This window comes from Xiphophorus maculatus, chromosome 11 (genome assembly GCF_002775205.1).
Source record: "Xiphophorus maculatus strain JP 163 A chromosome 11, X_maculatus-5.0-male, whole genome shotgun sequence".
NCBI lineage: Eukaryota > Metazoa > Chordata > Actinopteri > Cyprinodontiformes > Poeciliidae > Xiphophorus > Xiphophorus maculatus.
This window is the reverse complement of record NC_036453.1, coordinates 18503872-18527730: the sequence shown is the minus strand read 5'-3', so window position 1 is coordinate 18527730 and position 23859 is coordinate 18503872. Positions and strand designations below refer to the sequence as shown.

The 23859-nt window shown below is 38.1% G+C and overlaps 1 protein-coding gene across 2 annotated transcripts in view; it reads left to right on the top strand.

Annotated features, from left to right (window-relative positions):
• LOC106699824 (CXXC-type zinc finger protein 5-like) overlaps window positions 1-6238 on the top strand; it is a 28652-nt gene extending 22414 nt beyond the window's left edge. The window contains exon 3 of one of the 2 annotated variants that reach the window (XM_014471324.2): window positions 5170-6238. In XM_014471324.2, the coding sequence (XP_014326810.1) occupies window positions 5170-5211 (42 nt within the window). In that variant the 3' untranslated portion in view covers window positions 5212-6238. Of the gene's footprint in view, window positions 1-5166 lie in introns of both variants that reach the window. The other variant, XM_014471323.2, reaches the window with a different exon arrangement.
• Window positions 6239-23859: the final 17621 nt, after the last annotated feature.

Here is a 23859-nt window from a genome sequence, read left to right as displayed (position 1 = left end):
GATCCTACAATGCTTCTTTAACTTTTGTTACTAAAGATATGTTTGACTAGAAACATAGAGCTGGTGTTTAACAATCTCATGTCTTGGTTGTGCTGAAGATGTTTTTATTTGAGCAGCTAAAACCAAGGCAGATGTTCATATATTTGGTCTCTGCTTTGATATGACTTGTCGATATTTTAGATACTTATCTAGTTACACTTGTCTGGTGACACATTGTGTTCAGTTACCTGTTTCTGAACAACTTCCAACCATGGCTGGAAGTCCACTTTCTGACACACCAATGTCTGTGCTCTAAATCGGAGCGGTAAGGAACGGCTCTGCTCCACTGCGCACTTCTCCGGTGGTGAGGAGCGGAGACGCACACTGTGTAAATACGGAGGTTGCATTAAATGTAGCAGTAACCCGAAGGGGGCCTACCTACAAAGTCATTTTCATTCATTTTCTTAGCAACCAGGGCATGGAGACATAACTCCTGCCTCTCTCAGCAGCATTTTGTTTAAGCATCGAACTGTGGACTTGTAATGAAGTTTCCTGGTGCTGAGAAAGAAACAGGCTCACAGCTGCCCAGATCCTCCCACATATGAGTTTGTTTTATTTGGCCTACTTTGAGTGTAGACTCATCACACAGATCCTGTGAAAATCTCAGTAGAGTTCCGGTAACTCCACATGTTTATGTTTGTGATTTAAAGAGGGAAAATGCTTTTTCTTAAAAACGAACAGCCAAGTTTGTCACAGTTTCTCTTGTTTTGTACTTTCTAATATTGGCTCTAACTAAATGGGCAGGTTTAGCCAATAGCTAATTCCTTAATGCCTTACTTGCATGTTCCCTTCTCTTTCACATTTTGAATAAAGCTAAGAGAACTGTATAAATTTGCACCATAAAGAAAAGACTGTCATGGATTGTAAACAAGAAGTTTAATTTCACTCAAATCAAATTGTATGGACATTTTTTAAAAAAAAGCTGGATATTTTTTATTTTAGTGGATTTCTTAATTTTCCCCATTAAATAAACTAAGTAAAGCATGTGATTAAATTTCTTTAAAGGAAATCTTTTACACATTTTTACTAGTGGTGCTAATAAATGTGACAGGCGCTCTTTATCCAAGTCTTTTTTTTTTAAGCAGACATTGTAACATCTCACATTTGCGTCAGCATGTTGAGATGCTTTGAGTTGATTGTTTCCTTATATGTGTTTTGGGAATCCATAGAAAACAATCAGCTGAACACTCAGCTGTGCCCTGAAGCCAAAGCTGAATTAGGAATGGTTTAAACAGGTTTACAGATTCTTGCATCACTTATGCTTTCCTTTATTTGGTTTATTACACGGAAAATGTTTGTGTCACGTGTAAGCCAATGGGTTTGCCTTTATTTGAGACAGGGGTGGTGGGGGGGGGGGGGGGGGGGGGCACACATCCATCGACTTGTAGTGATTGGCCTCTTCACACCCACAGATCCCATCTGAGTGAACTCTCGCAATCAGTGTTGAGGAAGGATAGGAAGGAGGTTTTCTATTTCTGAAATGCTGCCATAACCCCAGCAACCCCCCCATCCCATTGATTGCACACGCTTGATAATGAGGAAAAACAGCATTACCGCTCAGTCCCAGCCGTGTGTTGTTTTTCCTCCCACACATTACGTCATGGTCGGTCCAGCCCTTACCAGGTTTTTAACATCTGTGGCAGTGCCAGATGTTGCTGTCCTCCAAGTCTCTGCTTAACAGCTGAGCGCAGCAGCAGAAAGGTCACAGTCAAGATGGAGGAGACGCTGCTGCAATATGTCGGTAGTTAACCTCGGGGTCGTTTGTGTTAAAAATGGTTTTCTTAAGACACATAGGCTGAAAGCTTGAGTAGCTTTCAGATGTTAATTGTAGGTTTAGTTACTAAAATAATCATGTTATCTATAAATCTTTTTGAGTTTTTGTCTTCCTGTAGCTAGCTAGTGTTCAATATTTTTGATCAAAACTAGAGGCTTTTATTGACAGTCATTGGATGGGAAAGAGGATGTTCAAGCAAGGGTCAGAGGGTCTTGAAAGTAGACCCTATACATGGCATGCCCGCTCTACCTCTACATCGCATGGCACTCTGTTATTTTAATATTATTATTAGATATTGTGATGAGAAAATAGTTGTAGATCGACTCACATGTTCCCTACTCGTCACTGTCAGTTAATTTTCTTGGTCCGTGAAAGACCATCCATCTGGGCAAATGTGCTATTTGCAAACAGGGCTTAACTGTATCTCTTGAAATATATTAATCTACTACGTAGTATATCTAAGCAGTCCTGTATGATCACAATGTCACTTATATTGATTTTGTGATGATGATTGTACAACAAAAAAATAATTCTCATTGACGCTACCCTTTCGGATATAATCATATGATAAGGTTTGTTTTGTGTGTCAGATCAAAATATCCATCCTAACAGGAAAATGGTTGAACTTTAATCACCAGGAACTGTTCAGTCTCTGGATCTGCGACTGTAATAATTGTTTTTGTTTATAACATTTCGGAACCTGAATTTTTTACTTCTTTGATATTAATACAATCCTAAATCAGACATTAAAACCACCTTCCCCTTCAACATGCAGATAATTTAACAAAAACTTGATACCTTTTAGTGTTTTAATCAGCTGTATTTACTAGAAAAAGAGACATCTCAGTCAAACCACTAGTGCATACTTTAGACAGTATTGGAAATAAAAATGTAACCCTTTTGCAGGTAAGTAACCATTAGTGTACAGCTAACTTTGCTAAGAAATTTAATGTGGAGCCTGCACCTTGTTGCCACAAATTTTCATGTCCATGTGAAAAAACAATAGTGGTCACAAAAGATCAACCCTGACCTAAGTGCAAATGAATGATTTAAATTAGCCTGAAAAGTAACTAAGGCAGGTGTTGTTTTTGCCTGAACTAATTTGAACTAATTCCTTTGTGGAAAACACAATTTTACAAACTGTATAAGAAAGCTGAACGAAGCTACACCAAAAACTTTAGTCCGATTATGTCAGTGGTAGCCGCTCTTCAGTATTATTTTTTTATACCTCAGTTTGACTTAAACAGCAGCAGTGAAGACAGAAACATGACAATAAGATCTTCTTTCATTTAAATAATAGTACAGTATTTGTGTTTCTACTCATTGTTTGGATGGTTCTTTATTTAAAAAAAAATTTCTGTTGGTGAGTGTTGAGGGAAAATTGAGCCTGATTCCAGCATATATGAGAATTTCACTTGAACAGTCTCACTGTTTGGTGTGATTTCGGGGGTGTATTGCGCGAGTCGGTTAACGTGCCACTGTGTGTGGAGGTGTGTGACTGCACTTGAATACATATTGGTTTCGATGTGAGAGTGTGTGTGGGTGCGTAAATGTTTGCCGAGCTTCTGCCCCTCACTCCCTCCCCAACCCTCCATCGCTGCCACCGCCGCCTCACTCCAGGCAGTTCTGGCAAACGGAAGAATCCGTGCTGCAGAATAGAGGCGTGCTTTGCAGGACGCCAGCCACGTTCTGGCTCCCGGGACCCGAGCTGCTCTCTATCTCCTGACTGGCAGGCTGCTGCTGAGCCCTGCAGCTGCATGCATGTGTGCCACTCCTGCTCAGTGCAGTCAGACATGCTGATAACCACAGCAACAGGGGGTGGAGGGTCAGTTTTGGTGGGGGGGTGGTGCAAAGCAACATCGCCATTCACGATGGTGTGGGAGGGCAATGTGTGTGGCGGCTAAATAATAAATGTGACGTATTGGGTTTTCTGTGAGCTGAGGCCTGTTCCTCCTCTGGTGCTGAGGGCAGTAATGTAGAGATTTCCCTCATGCTGCTAACCAAGGGTCAAACTCTGAAATAGAGCCACTACTGAGCGGATTACATATTCAGTTTATTAGCTGATTGACATCCATATTTTAGGTCACCAGAAGTTTTCCAGAGAGGTTTTGTTTTTCATAACTTTACAGTTGAAAACCCAATCTTTCGTCCTGTTATATTAACTTAGCAAAACAACTGATAAGATTACTTTAAATATGCTTTCTACATTAATAGTAGTTAGTAGTAGCAACTAATCTTACCTGCTGTAAACACTGTCTTGTAGTGGTTTTAATTTGGATGACAAAAAATTAAATAGAATCAATGATGGGACATTTAAACTCATATAATTCAAGATGGGAGACCAATGAAGACCATTTATGTCTAAAGCCAACTTCTGATTCAAAAACACAAGTACATAAAAGCACTATTTTTTTAAAACCTGGTTGGAAAATTTACAGCATCCGATTAGTAACAGTTGTGGAAAGATTGTAGAGATTCAATATGGAACCTCACAGTTATAAAAATCTGACTAGTATTCAAAATAATTTTCTAACTCTTTTTTTCCTTCCTCCCTGTCATGAACCAACTGTTGTATTTGTATGGAGAACAAATATATATATCTAACAATTCCCTGGAAAACCGATAACTTTGGGGTTCACATTTTAAACAACCCTATTAATTTTTAGTGCAATTAGCAATAGGAAAACAATAATCCCTGTATGTAGTCCATAACAAATATAGGTCATTATATTCAGTGTTAAATTTCAATAATCCGCTGACATGTCCAAATCCACCATATTCCATGACAGACTGAAGACGAACATACACAAATGCATTCTGTTCTTCTGTTGTATGTGGCAAATCACACCCTCTAGTTTAGTCTGAATTAACAGCAGATTTCAATATAAAAATGTGGTTTATAATATGGCACCAATATGGGTTCCTTTAAAAAAAAAAAAGAACTCCTCACACCATTATTTCTACCTCTTAATTCATTCATCCCTCTACCTTTATTTCTTCTAAAAATTTTACTATTCCTTCTTATTTGTAGTTGATTCATTTAATTCTTTGCTAATGATGTGTATTTTATTACTCGTTTAAACTGTATACTCTGAGTTTTATTCTTCATTTTTTTTCTCATGTAGTAAAGACAGAGATTCATTTTCAAGTTATTTTATTGTCTATTATGCATTGATATGTATGTGTGTTTGTGTAAAATGTATGCAAGATGTGGACATTTTTAAGCTTAAAAGGAAGTTGTGTATTTGAAGCTAATATTTGCAAACAGACACAGAAAAGTGTTAACAACTACTTATTCTTTCTTGCCCCCTCTCTTCTCTCTCCTCTCCTTTGTTGTCTTCCGTTTCTCCAAGAAGGTGATGCTTCCTACAGGAGCAGCGTTCCGGTGGTTCCAGTAGGGCTCCTCCTCCGCTCCTTTCCCAAAGCTCTGCCATCAAGTGCAATGCCAACTCCTGGATTGACTCCGGAACAGACACTGGTTAATAAGCAAACTAGCAATGAATAAAATTCTATATATATATATATATAAAAAAAACAAACAAACAAAAACAAAGCAGAAAAAAACAATCGGATTATGGATGCACCTACTTATTCCTTGAACCAAAAATGAAGCGTAAAAGAAAAGCATCTATGGCAACTTCTCATTCCCTTTTTCTATGTTTCCATTTTTCATACCTTTTTGTCCTTTTCCCAGCTGGATTTTTTCTCTTTTTTTGGTTTCTGTCTCTTAAACACAGAACTGCTCATTGCCAGAAACAGAAATAACGGACAGATGGTGGACAATCAACTAATTTCTGTGTTTGGTGTTAATGTTGTTCATGTGTGAAAAGATTCGGTACTTGTGTAGAGAATGTAAATTTACAGCTATATTTTAAAGCTAGCGGCTAATGGCAAACATCGTAACTCTTCACTGTTATGTTACCTAAACCCTTGTCTAGTTTATGGTTAAGTTTGTTGAAGATGGAGGCAGAAAGTGATTTAAAATGTGACGCTGTCAAGTTCAGAGTGAAATGAAAGTGAATATTATTGCTGGGCAAAACTCTCTGAGTTTAAGCCATCACTACTGTAATCTCCTTAATGAGCTCTCCTCTGCATTTCCAAACTTTTCCTTTCTTGTAAGACTGGCAGCCTTACGTTACTGTGGCCCTACTGAGCATGTGCCAGTACTGCTCAGGGCAATAGCACCAAGCAACAGCACTTGCTCTAAGTCTACCCTACTGAATGCACTGAAAAAGTTGCATTTCTTTTTTTTTTTTTTTGTAATTGTTGGTTTATTTGTTAAATTTTCATGAGATTTTTTTTTTTGTTAAGTTGCTGGGTAGCTGCAGCTTTTGAGAAAAACAAATAACTCAATCTTTGTATTTGTTTAGGAAATTCGACTGGTTTTGTGAATAAAAGGAATGCATGTATTTGTGTCGAACTTTACAATTCTGAAGTTTGGTCTGATTGTCTGTTTGCATGTTTTTTTTATAAAATGAAATTTTCCACGGGTTATGAAAAATGTTTTCCTTTGTTTTATAATTAGATGGCATGAGACGAAGAAAAAAAAAAAACTAATCCTTACCCCCCAAAACTCTTAAAAAGCAAATGAAAGATGGTGGTTACAGAGATCACCGTCATGTTCCATTTTGCTGCCTGTGTTATCTTCCTACACTGGAATGATGGAGCCTTGCTGTGCTAAAATGTAACCAAAATGATTTAAAAGATGTTTGAATAAGAACAAGTTTGATTGCCGTGTTTCTTCAGAGTGCATGAAAACCCTGCGAAAATCGTCCTAAATCTCATTTATTGTCAATGATTTTTGGTCTCCTTCGAGGTCTTTGTGACACTCGCCTCGCTCACTGACATTTATAGTCAGAAAGCACGAGCTGAAATGCGGGAGATCGATGGCAGTCATGGATTACTGAAGAGAAGCTGCGGACGCTTAGGTAAAAGTGTTAGGAGCTGAAAATCTTGTGAAGTTCCAGTAAAAATAAGGCTCAGGTAAAAAAAAAAAACAATGTATTTTTTGCTATGTTCTAAAGGTGGATCTTAGTTATTTATCACTAAAATGTTATTTATTACAATAATTCATTTGAAAAACGTTATTCACACATCAGATACGATGCATCTGTGTGTATATTTCAATCTCTGTCCATTTTATTTATTGAGGCGTCAAGCTTACTAAAACCAAAAATTTAACTGATCAGAGAAAGAAAAGTTGACTTGACAGTTGTTCATTGACACGCCACAAGAATAAGACGGAAAGTTTTATTGCTAAAGAATGTCCGCAGAGTTCGTGTAAGGAAAAAGTGTGGTGGAAGAATGCTGCAACAAGACCCAGGGATGACTGCAGCCTTTAGATGATTATGGAACAAATCCTAAGTTTTTGTGGTTGAAATCTAGATGTTCTTACCTGGTCTATAGACAGACAAATTCTAGTTGTAGACATCCTCATTCTTCTCGCTGTTTACAAGCTTCAGGGTAAATATACACATTCTTTCAGTGTTTTTTTTTTTTCAACATTTCAATAGGAAATGAATTTTTGGATGAAATATTTTGTTGGCCAATGATACATTTGGCTAGACTTTGCCTGTCGTTCATGTAAACTCCTGATATAGATTCTGGTAATAAAAAGCTTAGGGGGAATGATGGAGACGTGGGAAAAGAGAATAGTCACAATTAATTACATCAGATGTAATACGTGAAAAATATAGCAATTTTATGTTTTCCTAATGTTGTGAAACCCATGTTCAATTTCCTGCAGAACATGATGCCTCTTCTCAATACCAAAAGTAGCAATAAATGGTTCAAACTTAGTTTCACTGCGCTGGATAGGCCATAAGTGGCCTGACCGAAACAGAAAGATATAAGGGACACCAGACCTAACAATGCAAATACGCTAAAGTCTTATTTTAAAGCAACCCATGTTTACTTAACACCACAGAAGTGGCACAAGATGATCATCTCCATGTCACACTACATTGATGCAGTAATTCAACCAAAGTAACCAAGTACGGAGTGCATATGATCAACAGTACATGGGCATTCTTAACAATGGACCAACATTTTCTGTTAACAATCCCTTACTTCATCGGCTTTGTATAATATTTACATTTTGTAAGCCTTATAAAACGTGGCCACATTCAGACGGCTCTCTGCATAAACACTCATTTCCATCTGCTGATAAGTGATGACTGCCTGTGTTGTTTTAAAGCCGCTTCTTTGCATCCAGGTGGGGAAGTGGATGCAGATTCCTTCCACAGCCAAAAGTGTGGTTTTAATTAGCGGCCGTCCACAGTGGAAGGCCCAGCGTGGCGCGCCTGTGTACGAGCTTGTGATCAGCTTTGTGAGAGCTGGAGAGCGGAGCTATATCCCAACTCACCCCCACCACACACCCCTCCACTCCACCCCCACCTCCCCCTAGGTGACAGCACTGGGCTAGTGCCATCGCCATGGCGATGGGGGGAGTGTGTGCGTGATTGCGTGACGGGGTGTGTATGTGTGTGTGTGTGTTTCTGGGGGTGGTGGCTGAGGCCTTTCATTATTAATGTGCACCGCGGCGTCCTTACCTCCTCCGAGCCCGCACAGCTCACCGCCTGACCTGCCATCCAAGGGAGAGGAGAAGGAGAAGGAGGGGGAGAGAGAGAGGGAAGGTGGGGGGGGGGGGGGGGGGGTGAGGCGGCAGAGATAAAGAAAGAGAAGTGAGCCGAAGAGAAAGAAAGAGACAGCACGCCCAGCGTAGAGTTAGAGGAGTGTGTGAGTGTAAAGCACAGATTCATTTACGTGTTCTTATTAAACACCAAGAGTATCTCAGATTAAGATCAGCACTTTGGAGATTTGGGGTGTGGTTCGCAGGTGTTTGTGCCAAGGGGAAGGAGCCCAGGAGGAGTGGAGGGCAGGGATGTGGGGGTGAAGAAAGTCAGGGAGGGTCATGCGGTGGCTGTACGGCTCATGAGCTGGGCTGTCACACTGGGAAAATCCTGGAATCTTATCACCGCTTCACAGACACTGAGCCTCACTGATCTACTCACCCTTGTTGCCAGCAGACATGCCCTTCCCCCATTTTGCAAATGCCCCTGCACAAGCTGGCCCTTCGCAGTTCCGACGCCACCTTCTCCACGAGCAGGGAGATAGCAGAACCGATGCAGTCCAATTGTTGAGGAGGGAGGAATGCTGCTCGTGAAAATGGGACTATTGGGAAGAAAAACAAGCTTCGCAACTGAGCAGGCGGCAAAGAACAGAGAAGCCCGGAGAAACCCTAAACAGTAACGTACGGTCACAACCAAATCTCAGTGAGAAACAAAAAGAAGTATGTGAATTTTAAACATACCTGTAAGTTGTTTTTTCAATAGTGTTTTTCAATAGTGGCACAGTAAGTACTAAACTTACTGTGCCACACAAACTGTTTGGATTTAACAATCCTATTGACTGATGCAAAATGTGTTGTTATTATTAGAAATAATTATTAGAAATAATAGCATTAATAATCACTGAACTGAAAAAATGTAAGCACATTTGTTTCAACACATTCACAATATAAGATATAGAAGTCTTAGGCTGACGTCTTCATCTTTTTTTCTTGACAATTACTTTCTGCAGAATGGCTTTACATGTTGCTCCATGATGAGTTTAGTTTAGTTAAAAATCAATCAAAGTTTTCACAACATGTCACCTAAAACATAGATAGCATAGTAATTTGTTTCTAAAGATATATTAGCTCAACATTTACTACTATAGTCTTCAATAAACTCATGTTTTGTGTCTGCTGACAATGTTTTCATTCACCATTTTGCTATGCTAATGCTAGCATGCGTTCCTGTCTGTTTTGATAATACTCCTTGATAAAGCAGCTTGTGATTGAGGTAAGACGGTTTGCTAGCAAAGGAAATTGTTCTCCTGCTTCATTATCTTTGTTATCCTTCTAGCATCATTAAAATTAACAGATAAAGTTAAAATTTATTTTAACTTTCAGTTTTAGTAATAACATTCTGTTTGCTTAAAATTAGAGCATTGAACTAATGCTGCAAAATGGACCAAACATTATTACCCTACAGTATGATTAAATGTCAAAGAATTTAGAATGTGTTCAATTTCAACTTCAAGTCATCAAATTAATTCATCAAGATAACTGAGCATGATGAATTTTCTTCATTAATTAGAAGACAATGAACAAGATGTGGTATGAGTAAGCAGCACCTCAGAAACTATCCTTCAAATTCCTAGCTTCAATAGTTCCCAACTTGTAAATTTTCGTTTGTAAAAAGAGACTGCTAAACACAGGGTCAGAGCAAAGGTCATGGATGGAAATCAGAGTCTCTATCTAAGCTCAGATGGTGTAAAGGTCAAAAGATAATGTTAAACTTTGTGGATGGCAGCCAAGAAATAAACTTACTTGTTGGCACAAAACTGTGAGACAAAAACTTTTTTGACACTCACTAGTTTATTGGTTTATTTTTGGTGGGAGAGGCGGTGGGGAGGCGATATGTAAGTAAGTTATGAAAGTAAAGCATGGAGTGGAAGTATGATAATATGAGCCTCCAAGATATTAACCCTGTATTGTATTAATACGTACAATACAGGATTAATCCCGCAATTTAGATGTGAGGCAGGAGGGAAATAAACGTTATAAGAAACTTTTCTTTTTCACTTAGTTCCTTCATGCACGTTTTATTTTAATGAAAGTGGTTTTGTTTTAGTTCTACTTTTAGATAGATAGACAGTTATAGATAGATGGATAGGCATAGATAGATAAATATCTAGAGACCTGGACAGATAGATATGTTCAGCTTGTGGAGATTCCTCCATCTATAGGATAAACACAAAAACAAAAGTTTTAGATGAACAGAGCACCACATTCTGACCTCTGTTTAATGGAAACCAGTGTGAGCTGCAATTTATTGGTCGGACATGAACCTGCGCTGCATTATTTATCCAAGCTAATTAGATTGTGGCTTCCCTTCGCTCCATCATTGCTGTCTATTGGTTAGCTTTTCAGTGACGAAATAAAATCTGACATTAGTTGTTCTTTATATCTCTAAATGAATCTAAAGGCAAAACAAATGCGTAAGGTGAATGAAAGACAAAAAAAATCTACTGTTATCCTGCTTATTACATGCTGAACCTAGGATTCTTTCTGGATTTAAACAGTTAGTTAGGTTTGATGTATGGTGTGAAAAAGGTTTTGGTAAATGTTGGGATTAGGAATACAATTGTAATGGTGAGATTATGGAAAATGTCTGGATTTGGCATAAATGCAGTTATTAAGATGAATTGAAGTCTATACAAAAATAACTGGACCGCATAAGGATGTTTGTGCGTGTATCTGTGAATTTTGTCTTACTGCACCTGGCTTTCTGGACAAAGTTAAAACATTGTCACAATGTGCAGGTGCCAGATGTTTTACTACTGACATTCATCGGATAACATGGTACCCATTTGCATTCAACTTGTGTTTTTTTTTTGGTTGAAATTTCTGACAAAAATAGAAAAAAGATCAATCATAACTGAAAAGCTACATAAAATAGTAAAAATAATTATTATTCCATAAATATTTTCTATTGTTTTTTTTTTTTGATAACTCACTCCTATCACCTAGAATTTTACTGTTATAGATTTCCAGTGAACAGCTATCTAACTTTGGTCTGTTTTTGAAAAATATGATTTATTTTTATTTTTATTATTCAACAGTAGCCCGACAGGAAAAAAAGGGCAGAGAAAGAATGAGAAAACATGCAGTAAATGGCCCAAGGCCAGGAACTGAACCAATTGCGGTCATAAATATGATGTTAAAACAAATTTTACGAGTATACATTTTATCTACAACCACAGCTAAGGTAGAAGTGCTGCAGTTGTTAGAGTTTGATTGAGCTCTCATATGAAGAACTGTTGTACCTTTTTAACCTGGGCCATTGAATATGTGGAAACTGTCATTATGTGGGTGTTTTGTGCTAAAATTCAGCTAAAATATGCGCTGGTGTCAATGTGAATTTACCAAAGAGTTGTTCAGTGTCAGAACTTTTAATAGCTTCCTCCAAGAGTTATAAAAAGGTATATGATCAGCTTTCAATACCTGTTTGACTGGTGTTATTATAATACATACTGTTGTAAAACAGATTATTAGATTTATTGTCTATTTAAGATTAATATATGCAGATGATTTTATAACTGCAAATAAATGGTTAGTAACATTAACCATATATGATAAAATATTTTTTAAAGACTAAAATAGGTAAAAAAAAATTGTTTTTACTGCATTTATAAATAATTTCTGACATAAAAGTTCATCTTCCAGACTTCGAGCCTCACTTTCCAGATTTTAAATACATTATTGATAAGCACAAAAAGATGTCTCAGAGTATCCTCATCATCAAGAAATTCACAGTAGATCAGCAAGGCTTACTGCTGACCTTTCTCAGGGGAATCTTTAAACCATTAAAAAAAAAATCTTTTACGTATAAAGATTAATCTGGAGCCTGGCGATGGACTGGCGACCTATCCAAGGTGTATTAGTTTCTCTCGCCCAGTGACCGCTGGAGATATGGACCAGAACAGAGATAAGCAGTATTAGACAATTGATGGATTAATGTGGATTTAACTTTTCTATCAAATGATCTCCTAGTAAACCAAAGAGTAAAAAAAATATAACTAAATAACCAGCATATATGATTGTGGGACTAAAATTAAGTTTTGAATATAATTTTCACATCAGCAGTTAAACCTGGAAACAGAAATAAAATAATTTTTACGGTTTTAACAGAAATTACATGCTTAACAGGCACAACCTTATCTTTGATTCATATGTATCAACATTCAATTACAAAAAGAATATTTAAAGTTCATTACAGCCTTTGAACATTTCATACCACCCAATTTTAAGGGATAAAAGTAACTGACTTAAGACTAAAATGAAAGTAAGTGGCTAAAATAACTATTTGAGTATCCCACACCAGAGAACATCTTACAACTTAATGGAAACAACATGCATGGTTTCCATAAATGAATTCATATTGGTTTGGAAACCAATTCAGTATGTACAAGAATTTTGCCTCACTCTTATTTGCAGGAGTTTTAATTCAGTCACACTGTTGGACCTTGATACATGAATATTTAAGAGTTGCCACAATATTTCAACTGGATTAAAGTCTGGACTTTGACTAAGCTACTGCTGTGAGACAGGCGTTTTGTGTACTTTTTAGCTAATGGCAAAACTCTCACATGAGTGCCAGTTTTGTCTTGTCCCGTTTTATTGTTGAGTAAAAATGTGTTTACAATGTGTTTATATTTTTAGATGCTTTGATTACTTCATGATGTAAAACAGGTTCTGTTTAGTGATCATGTCGGGATGTGGCATAGGGAAAAGGATTAAATAGATTTTCCTTGATAAATGAAAGTATCATTTGAAAATTCAAATTTTGTATTTTGTCAGATTAAAAAGGAAAAATAGAAAAGAAATATATATATTTTTATAAAACTAATAATCCATTTGAAAATAAGATATTGTTCCCCCTAGCTAAATTCCTTAAACAATACACAACATGTATTCTACAATGTTATTGTAATTTAACCCAGTTGTGTTGATCAATGTATGGACATACTGTATACCTCAGTCTTTGCGTAAATGTGAGAGAGCTGTACACACTTTTTGAGCGGCCACACAAACACGCTGAGGCCCACTCAGGCTTTCTTTCCTTCCTCTCACCTCTCACTCACGCGCTAACAGCTCTCTCGCGCGCCGACACGCTCACGCGGACACGTAGGAACAGATTAAGTCCAAATCAATGGCAGTGGCTGGACTGGGAGGGAGAGGGAGAGAGATTTCACCCAGGGTTCTCGTTAAGGTCTGACACATGCGGCAAAGGCTCGGGGGAGTGTTATTACCAAGGTGATGGTTGATAAGACACTCGTTTCTCCACGCTGCGTCCTGCGGGGAAATGCGTCGTGCAGCCATGGAAACCATAAGGCTAGGTGTTATGCTATAATTGGGACAGCGTCTCTAACGTAGCAGCTGCACTGCCAGGTATGCCACCGTCTCCAAATGAGAAATTACAGTGGAGCCACAGAGGAGAGGATGCGCCCAATTTCCAAGAATCCCCCTTCCTTCCCTCCCTCCCTCAATGGTTTCCTTTTGATTTTTTTTTTTTTTTTTTGGTCAAACTAAAAATAATTTTCTAGGACAAGTTAAGACATACAAAAAAAAAAAGAAAAAAAAAACTCCACATCATTATCTAAAAGTCTAAGTAATACACAAAGTATCTGAATCAAATCAGAGTGCAGAACCAGGAAATGCACTGGAACATGGAGAAGGAAGATGGAGGAAGAACGAAGAGGAGGAAAAGAGAAAGATGGTTGTCGGCCAATCCCTGCTCACTCTCTGTAACTTGGTTGATTACGATCAATTTCCACGGTATCGATGGCCTCCCTTGCCCTGAGCTACACTCCCTCCTGCACTTTGCATGGTACGTGCTTTGTGTACCGTGACGTGACGCACACTCCAGCATATCTCCAACCAACCCTGCCTCCTCCACCACCTGCAGCCCCCCGATCCCGGCCTTGAGAAATATCAACAGCTGGGTTTACCACATTCTGGTAGGAGGGCTATAAACAAGCATTCAAAAAAAGCACAAATGTTTCCACTTCTTGTTCTCAGAGTGGGTGAAAATCTGGGTTAGCGCAGTGGTTTCTGTTTCTTGTTTTTTTTATTCTTCCATCGACTGCCTTGCGAGTCTGATAGGTGTAAAAAAGTTTGGGTGGTGTTACTGCAGCAGAAAAGAAGAAAGGAGATTTTCTTGTCTTCTCTCTCTCTTACCCTCTCTCTCTCTGTCAGGGCTGCAGAGAGATTGAACACTAGCCAAAAAACTCCAGGAGACAAGGTGGAAACGACGAGATGAGGTCTGGTCACGACGCGCACGGACCAAAAGCCCCCAAATCTGTATTTGTTCTGGGGAATGGGAAACTGTCCTCCCTCCGGCATGTGCGAGGGCGCATCCCGCCCGCTCCATCTCTGCACACTTGGCACGCTCTATGCGAATTAATTGCATCTCTGCAAGGGAGAGAGTGAGATGGATAGAGAGAGACGGAGTGAGGTTTAGTCCTTCTGTTGGGCTAGTCTCGCTACGAGGGGAGTCATTTAAAATTCTGCCTCCCATGTGGCTCCTGGTTTTCACTTTAATGACTGCCCCCCCTCCCTTTTTTATATCCATGACTTTCTAGAGTTCTAAGTTTCTTAACTTATGGCTCATATACATCTCACTCAGGCAACTAATACAGCCGAGATGTCTTGCTTGTTGTTATTTAGGATTTCCCCTCCTGCAGTGCCTCACAAAACATACTTATACGGCTTTAAATTTGCCAGTTCTTTGTCATGTTACAGCCACAAACTTCAGTTTATTTTATCTAGGATTTTTGAGGTAGTATAACAGGAGGAAAATACGTGGTTCTCAATACTCTTTACAAAATAAAAGCAGAAAAGCATCCACTTCAAGTCAGTCCAACAATATTTCTCAGAACCACAGTTTACTGGAATTACGACTGCAGGTCTTTTGGGGTATGTTTCCACGGGTTTTGCGTGTCAAGAGTGAAATTTTTGTCCATTCTTTACAAATACCTCCAACTGAGTCAAATTGGTATGGAGAGAGTGTGAGAAACTCAAGAATTGCCAATGATACTCAATTGGACTTCTGTCTAGGTGATGACTAGGCTTTAACAGCATGTGAACATGCTCAACCTATATCTACGTCTTCCCAATAGCTGTATGTTTATAACTGTTGCTCCACAGGAAAATGGAAGGAGTTTTATATATGAAGACCTAAACAGTTCCGTTTTTGTTTCTTTCACGTGTTTGCAGGGTCTCTTACGTGGCTTAACTGCATAACATGGCTTTCTTTAACCAATCTTCTTGCCACTCTTCAATAAAGACTCAACGCGACGAATAGTTATCTTGTTGACAAATTCTGCAACCTGAGCCATGTATCTCTGCAGCTCCTGTAAAATGTTTACAAACCATGTATGATGTTCCTCCAATGTGCCCTACATTTTGTTAATCTATTACAATAAATCTCAATAATGTGAAAGCGTTGAAAGGATATGAATACTATTGCAAAGCACTGCGTATACCTTCCAACTTTGCCTACAGGCATCAACAAGTTTAGCTCCGCTGCTAATGTTTGCTTTCCAGTCACTGTCTTTTCTCAAACAAAATTTTCTCCCTGTTGTCAAAAAAAAATATTGGATGAATAATGCTTTTTAATGGCAGTAATGATACCAGATAATGGTTGAATCATGTGGGCCTGTTCTGATCCATGAAGCATCTTTAGCAGTGCGAAGCAGAGACAGCAGCCAGCCCAGTATTAACTGCTGCAGCGCGCTCCTCTGAGCCTTCATTGAAGGCACGATAGGAAATGGCCTCAACAAGATAAAGCTGAGCTCTCTGCATGGCTCTCAGCAGGGGTCCCTGCCTCTCTCACGCACACTCGCACACATATATCTTCGTGTGCGAGTAGTGGGGGTAGAGTGATGTGGGCTGTAGGACAGCAAAGTCCCACAAGGTCAGAGCAGGCAGTGTATATGGTTGTTTTTCTCAGTTTTTTTTTTTTCTTTCCTCTCAGCGGTGGAGCTGTGTGCAGCCTCCCTGGGTCTCTCCTCTATCTGGTCAATACCAGCACGCAGCTTCTGGCGATCAATGGAGGGTCAATACCTCTCAGACGCCTGCCTCTTTGTGCTCTCACTGATTTAGCTACCACCTACCCAGGCCTTTTTTTTTTTTCCAACTTTTTCCTTTTCGCTCGCTGTTTTTTTATGACCCAAAGGTCTCAGTTAAACACACCAGCCTTCGGAAACTGGAGAGACACTGCAGTAAATCTGAAGGGCAGAAGGCATGTTTTAGGCAAAATGCTTTAAACCGAAGCCCATCATTAGCTAGGAACATAACTGCAGTGACCTCCTGTCAGCTGAAGCTACTTTTAAACATTTTTATGAAGTTTAAGAAATTAAACCGCTGTCTTGTCTTAGAAAGAGTCTATAATTCACACGCTGTGAAGAAAAGACTAGGTTATGTTGGTTTATTTTTTCATAAGAATAAAGTTCAGTTCACCTGGAGGTATCCATGTGTTGAAGAAACTCTGAAGGAAACTAGCAGCAGTTCATAAAGACCTACTCAGTCGTGTATGTTACCACCTGATCCCAGAGCATACAAAGAATAATCAGACTGACAAAAAGTCTGTGTGTAGAAGTTAAGGTGGCCCCCACTCAGCATTTCCTTTCTGCTGCTGTTGGTGTGAAAGATCAATTTTGGTTCCTGCATTATGCACCACATCCTTCCCTCCATCTGGACTGAAGCTACTAAAATAATCTGGTGGTGTCTGGTGACACCCCGCCCTCTTTTAAACTTAAAAGACTACATTAAAATGAAAATAGTAGAAGACAAGAACAAGGGTTAATCATAATTTTATTAGAAAGCAAATAGTAAGCTCTTTGGTCCCATTCTCTGCTGAGGTTAGATGTTAGTAAGGCCTTATTGTCCACACAACTGACACTAACATGATATTTTCTCTATTATTGTGTGTTAAAATCCCAGTAGTTTAGCAGTCTCTCAACTCCAGCCTCTCTACCACCAACAAAAATGCAGTGTTCAAAGTTACTTGAATCCAATTTCTTTCCTGTTCTGATGCTGGACCTGAGCAACAATTTCTCTTCACTATTTCATTTAAATTCTCTGAGTTATAGAGTTGCTATTTGTGTTATCTGGCAATTAAAAAGCTGTCCCCAATAAAGTGGCTGGGTAGCTCATTTTGAGAGAACAAAGAAAAAGTTACAAGACCCTTATTCAAGCTGTGTTATTTTGTTATTTTATGAAGTATGACTTTCGGTGTGGCAGCAAAATTAAAATCTAGTCATCCTATGCATCTTGGTAAATATCAGTAATTATACAAATATGAAGCTTTGCTGTTTTAATGTCTCTAACATTTTTAGAATTACCAGAATTAAATTACAAATACATTCATTCATAGTCAGAATATAGTTTGTTTACAATGTCCAGTATTCTTCAAGGTAATTTTCTTCTACAACTCACAACTTCATTAATATAAAACTGTCCACAATATGGATTCCAGAATGTATTCCAATGATTTCGTGACGCAAATATCCTTTATAGTTTACAGAAACTCACAAAAACATTTTCTATCCTTTAAACACCTTCTGAATAATATGATCTGATCAGACTCCAATGAGCATCTTTCACTAGGTAAAACAACAAATGTAAGGATGGTAGACATGCTAATGTCAGTAATGATTTTCAAACTAGACAACAGTTTGCTCCATTAAGATAACATTATCTTTTTAGCTGCTAAGTAAGTGAAAGCTAGCTAGCAAATGTTTACTCACATTTTGACCTTTTAAATTTTTTTTGAAGAACTGGCCATTAAGTCAATATAAAGAGGAAATGTATTTTGCATAGTGTCATATGTTGAACATGGTTTCTGTCTTGAAACTCAACTGTTGAAAAGTAAAGTTTAGTCAGATCTAACAAAAGTAGCAACTGCTGGGTTATTTATTTATCTCAAGTACCGAGTTGTGGCTGGGGCAGGAGATGAATAGTTTGACATAAACATTGAGTGAAAAAAATATCACAGTTATTACATTTAAATAAGCACAGTACTTAGCACAGGTTAGAACTATGTTGAACATTAAAAGTATGACAAAAGAACTGCATATAGAACCATTACAGATAGACTATATTACAATATAGTAATATACTGTATTACAATATATTATTGTAATATAATAATATTACAATTATTATATTAGTGTAATAATATAATACAAGTTTATTTTCTAAACTTGTAATGAATAAAATTTAGAATACATGGGAAATTAAGTCAGTGTTTCTTTGTGCTAAGAAGATCCTGGATTTGTAGCAGGGTGAGGCCTTTCTGTGTGATGTTTTTATGTTTTCTCCATGAATAGTTTCTTGTCCAGGTACTCATCATCAAAGACATGCATGACAAGTTCTTTGTCTGCCCTAAATTGCTCCTAGGTGTGCATGAATATGTCAAAGATACAAGCTTCCTCTTATCTATTGACTGCTGGAGGTGGGCGCTAACCCTTTGTGACCTTGCAAAAACAATGAAAGAGTGGGGAAAGAAAGCATTAATCTAAACTATTGTCATTTGTCTAGTAGTCCAGATTGTGACTTTGGTGATATTGACATTAGTGACTAGTGCTTTTCTGGAGGTTTAGTATCTTGATAAATTTGTAAAAGTTCGATTGAATACAAATCTAAAGAACAGTTAACAATAAAAAACAATTATTGCTTATGGTGCTAAGCTCATACTGTGTTATACAAGTTCAAGATAAATAAACTTTTTTAATGTTTCCATGACTCTGTCAGTCAAAACTGAAACAACATTGTCTTAATAGTTGAAGACTGGATAGGTATATATGATACTACACTGCAGTGTTGAATGTGTGCAAAACGGACATTTGTAAATTGTAGCTTTTTATCTAGTTTGTTCTTTGTAAAAGTTTCTTCTTTGTTCTCTGTAACATTGCCTCTTTTTTCTTCAGGGATCGCCACAGCGACTCATCTGTCTCCATTTAGTCCTATCCTCTACATCTTCTACCCTCACACCAACTAACTTCATGTCCTGTTTCACCACATCCATAAATCTTGGTCTTCCTGGTTTTGATGTCTGTTGGTGTGTTAGCTTGCTTTTCACTTTTAAAGTTATCCAAGAATATGGTGTTCCAATTTAAAAAATGTAAAAAAAAAAAGTAAATCAGGAAGAAAAACAAACCATCATGCCCTGTTAAACTTTTGCTCATCTTGCGTTCAGTTTAAATGGTAAATGAATACATCTGATGGCCGATGCGCACCTAAATTAGGCTGGTACTGAATTTTGGGATATGTTGAAAAACCATGATTTCATTCTTGCAACTTGTAAACAACACATACAGATCGCATGTGCCAGTACTACAGAATTTAATGCCGCTCTGTCTGCACCCGTGCGCTGTGGTCCATCAGCGAAAAGTTTTCAGACCTCTACATTCGGGAAGCAAAACAAAATCGACTCAAAAGAAAGAGCAGCAAGAAAGAACAAGTTAATCAGATCAACATTTGTGATGCTCAGAGAGAGGTTTGTATATACTTTATGTACCTGTGATGACAACGACTACAATCCCTTGGTCTCCCATTAGATCTGGGAATTTGCTCAGGAATTGCAGTTTGGGGTGTTCTGGTCACAGGTCAGGTGCTTATTTCATTTTCATTTTGTCATATGCATGTTAGCAACCTAAAACAATGGACCAGTTCAAAGAAACAGTTAAATTAAAATTTCTTTTGACGTGATACAATTCGAGTCAAAAAAATCACAAACATCGTATCAACTCTTGGAGTCTTGGGTCTAAATGGCCGTTTTGGTCTAATTTTGAATTTACCCTTATATTTTCACCATAAAAACTATTTACCTTACCTTGTTTGGTATCATTATTTTCAGAACATCCTAAACTTTGTGATTTTACAGTGTTTGTTTCATTTTGACAAAATTTATTATCACATTGGAGCAAAAAACACACACAGAAACATGACGTCATGCCCGCCACAGGGCGGGCGTCGACCTCAAAAGGTTAATACCTTACAATAGGTCCTACTTAAAGGAGGAGTGATACCTAAACAATTCATGTCCTTCTAAAAGCAAGAATGCTGGTGGACAAATCTGAACTTATAGATTTTCCTTCATCCAACCCAACTAACATTTGAATAAATGCCTCTTAGCAAGTTGCACTTCAAGTACACATTCTTTGTTGCCATGAGCAAACCTCTGGCAAAACTCTGGGTGGATATTTGACCATTCCTTTGGGAAAAAACAGTTAAGTCCAAGGGTTTGGGTAGGACGTTCAAGAAACTTGACTATCCAAAACCAGTTTGACAGTCCTGTTTATGAGCTCTATTGGAACATCCAACTCTGTTCAAGTTTTGTTCATTTTAGCCAAGTTGTCACCATCATATATGTTTCCAAACATCCCAACCTAGGAACCACAATGTCTACAGGCAATTAAGAACAAGTTACTGGAATTTCAGTGTCTTTGTTCACAATGAAGTCAGTGTGGCATCAACATGGACTGAGAGGATTCTGACTAAGGAAGGAGGCATTCCTGGAAAAGTAACACCTTTAACTCCAAGTGAAATGTGCAGATACTCATATGGATGATCTGAAGACCTTCTGGAGAAAAGGTTTATGTTCGGAGAGACCAAGATAAAGCTTTATGACAAAAACTACTGTATTTTGGAGAGGTTAAAGTGATTCTTTTATGCTATTGGCTTGTTTCACTGTCACATGCAGTGACATTATGCCTAAAATCAAGGTCTCTAGCCCAACAACTTAAATGAACCCCACCATTTATGCCAACACAAATGGCAAAATATTCATCTCGAAGTATTCCAGAACATTGCTGATGGCATGTATTTTTTTCTTTTTTTGCTAAATGTTAGGAAACACTTAACATTAGCAAGTAAGAGGATATTTATAATTCAAACTACATTGTTAGACCTGGGTGCGTGTGTGTGTATATATGTGATTCCTCTACTTATTATGACATTAATAACCATAATTAATGTATTTGTAAATTTCTGATTGAAAAAAATGTAACTCATATTTTCTCACAAATAGTCTTCAATCAAAGTAAAAGGAAGTAAGTTAAATAAAAGAGAACTATCATTTGTATGTTTAGAGAACATTTAATAAAAAAACAGATTTTAGAGCTGAAGTCAAAAGATAAAACTATATGAACAAATTCAAACCTTGACTTTGTATTTTCTTAAAAATATTTAACAGTTATAAATACACTTGTGATTATATCCTTGAGTAAGCGAAGTGTACAGGCAGCGCTCTGAGTGTCAGTGTGTGTATGTTTGTATGTGTAATCTTCCCGTTTCTGACTGTTGAAGCACGATGATTAAGAACCAGCTTTCAGTGCGAGAAGGTATCATAATCAAACATGATGTTGCAACCTTTTAATCTCCAGCAGCAGTTGACTAACATCCCATCTCCCAAAATGACAGATGATTGGACGGCCCCTGTGGAGCCCGATGACATTATGGTAATTGTCATTACCAGGGCTGGGGTGCTGGCGTGACCGACGCCATTAGAGAAAGTGCAATTACAGTGGGCTTTTGGTGACCTTGCTGACGAGAGGAGGTCAGGGCTTCTCATTAGAGTGTGGTGGAAGGCAGCCCAGTGTCTCCTCTGTGCCAATCAATAAGAGCGTAGCTTGGTCGCTGCTAATCATAGCTTTGACGCAGCCTCACGCCCTGGCCACCACCACCCACCCCCAACACCACATATACTCACCCAACCTTTCTGTGTCCCACCATTTATCAGATTTTCCACCAAAGCAAAAGGGATAAAGCAGCTAAAACACATACAATGTACTTATACAATTTTAGATTTATAGATGCTGTAGAAATATAAAGATTAACAGGAGCAGATCCTACTTCTAATAAACTTATGGGTAGTATGGAAAGCGCTCACTCCAGGGAGCACATGAATAATGACAAAAGGTGTCTTAAGTTATTGACACAGCTTTACAATGCAGGAGAATAATAAAAGAGGACTTTTCCAGGTGTGAATAAAAAGAGGCAATGAATACATGTAGAGGCTTAACACACCAAAGCTCAGGTTTTGTGACCTTGCAGGGTCAGTTTAGGGACAGCCCATCATTTTCTCAGGCTTCTTTCCTTTAACCAGCACTTGGTTTTAGAAGTTTCCCTCATAGATGTTTCAGTATCTTATCTGACTTCTGCTAAACTATCTGTTTAGCTGTTTCGATGCATATTTTGGTTATGGCAAATAATAACAGTGAAGCATCAGTTTTTGTTTTCCAAAACAGAAGTTATGGATTCAGTATTTTTAGTTTCTTGTTTTGGCAGGAACTGATCACACACAAAATATGATGTCTCGTGGCTGAGAAAACGATTCAGCTGCCCAAGAAGTCCATAAACATCATAATAGTGCAAACACAATGTCAATGTCAATTTTACCCTTGTTAAATCACTTCTTAAGAACTTTTATTATTCTTTGTTTCAAAGCAAAAACTTTTCCTGCTTAATTTTAACACTAACAAATATATTGTATGTTTTACAACTTTTTCTTTTTAAATGTCAGGCCTGTGGCTCACAACAGTCACATTTATTTTCTTCTTTTAGACTAAAATTTTCAGTCGAATGGTGACTTTGGAAGTTTGGGAATGACTGAATAATACAATGGCCACCAAAGATATAAGCACCAAAGTTTTTTTTAGCAAGAAAACAAACCATTTTGTGTTTACAACAGCAGTTAGCCGCACTTTGGATTTCCAGACAACATATCATTTACAATAGTGAAGATTATGTTTAAAAGTTAGCTTTGAAATTACCTTAATGCTTTGAAAAACAATTTTGATTTATTCTTGTTTGATACTTTAAAGATTGATGTTTTCTCATTCCAAAGAAGGACAAAGTTTGTTCTGCAATATCAGACTCAAAGATGCCTATAGTTACAGTTTTATTTTAAAAGCAAAAATTCTTCACAGTAACCTCTAATAGAAACCCTAGAAAAACTTCAAACAATACAACAGATTTTATTCAGGGCCTATGTTTGAACTTTTGCATCGCAAATTAAGATCCCACAACGTACTGATGACACACAACTTTATCAGTTTTCCGTCTGGTTGATGAAGACGCTGCATTATTAATATGCTGAGCTGGGGAACCGTTAACGCTGCGGTGTGATGGAGGTGTGCTGCGCCATGAGCTCTGTCCATGGCGGTGTGAGGTATGCGGTATGGCTTGGGGGCAAGTAGTCAGGCAAACAGGCTGCGAGCCAGTTGTTGAGTTGTCTGCAGAGAGAGAGGGGAGGAGGGGTGGCTTGACTGGAAAACTCTAGATCTGCCAAAGCTCTTTTTCACCGTTTGCACTCCAGTGGTTTAGTCACCAGACCTGCCTATTAAATCAAGGACCTCCTTTGAATGAGAGTGACAATTATGCCCCGATGAGTTGCAAACCCCCCCCCCCCCCCCCCCGAACTCACTATTCT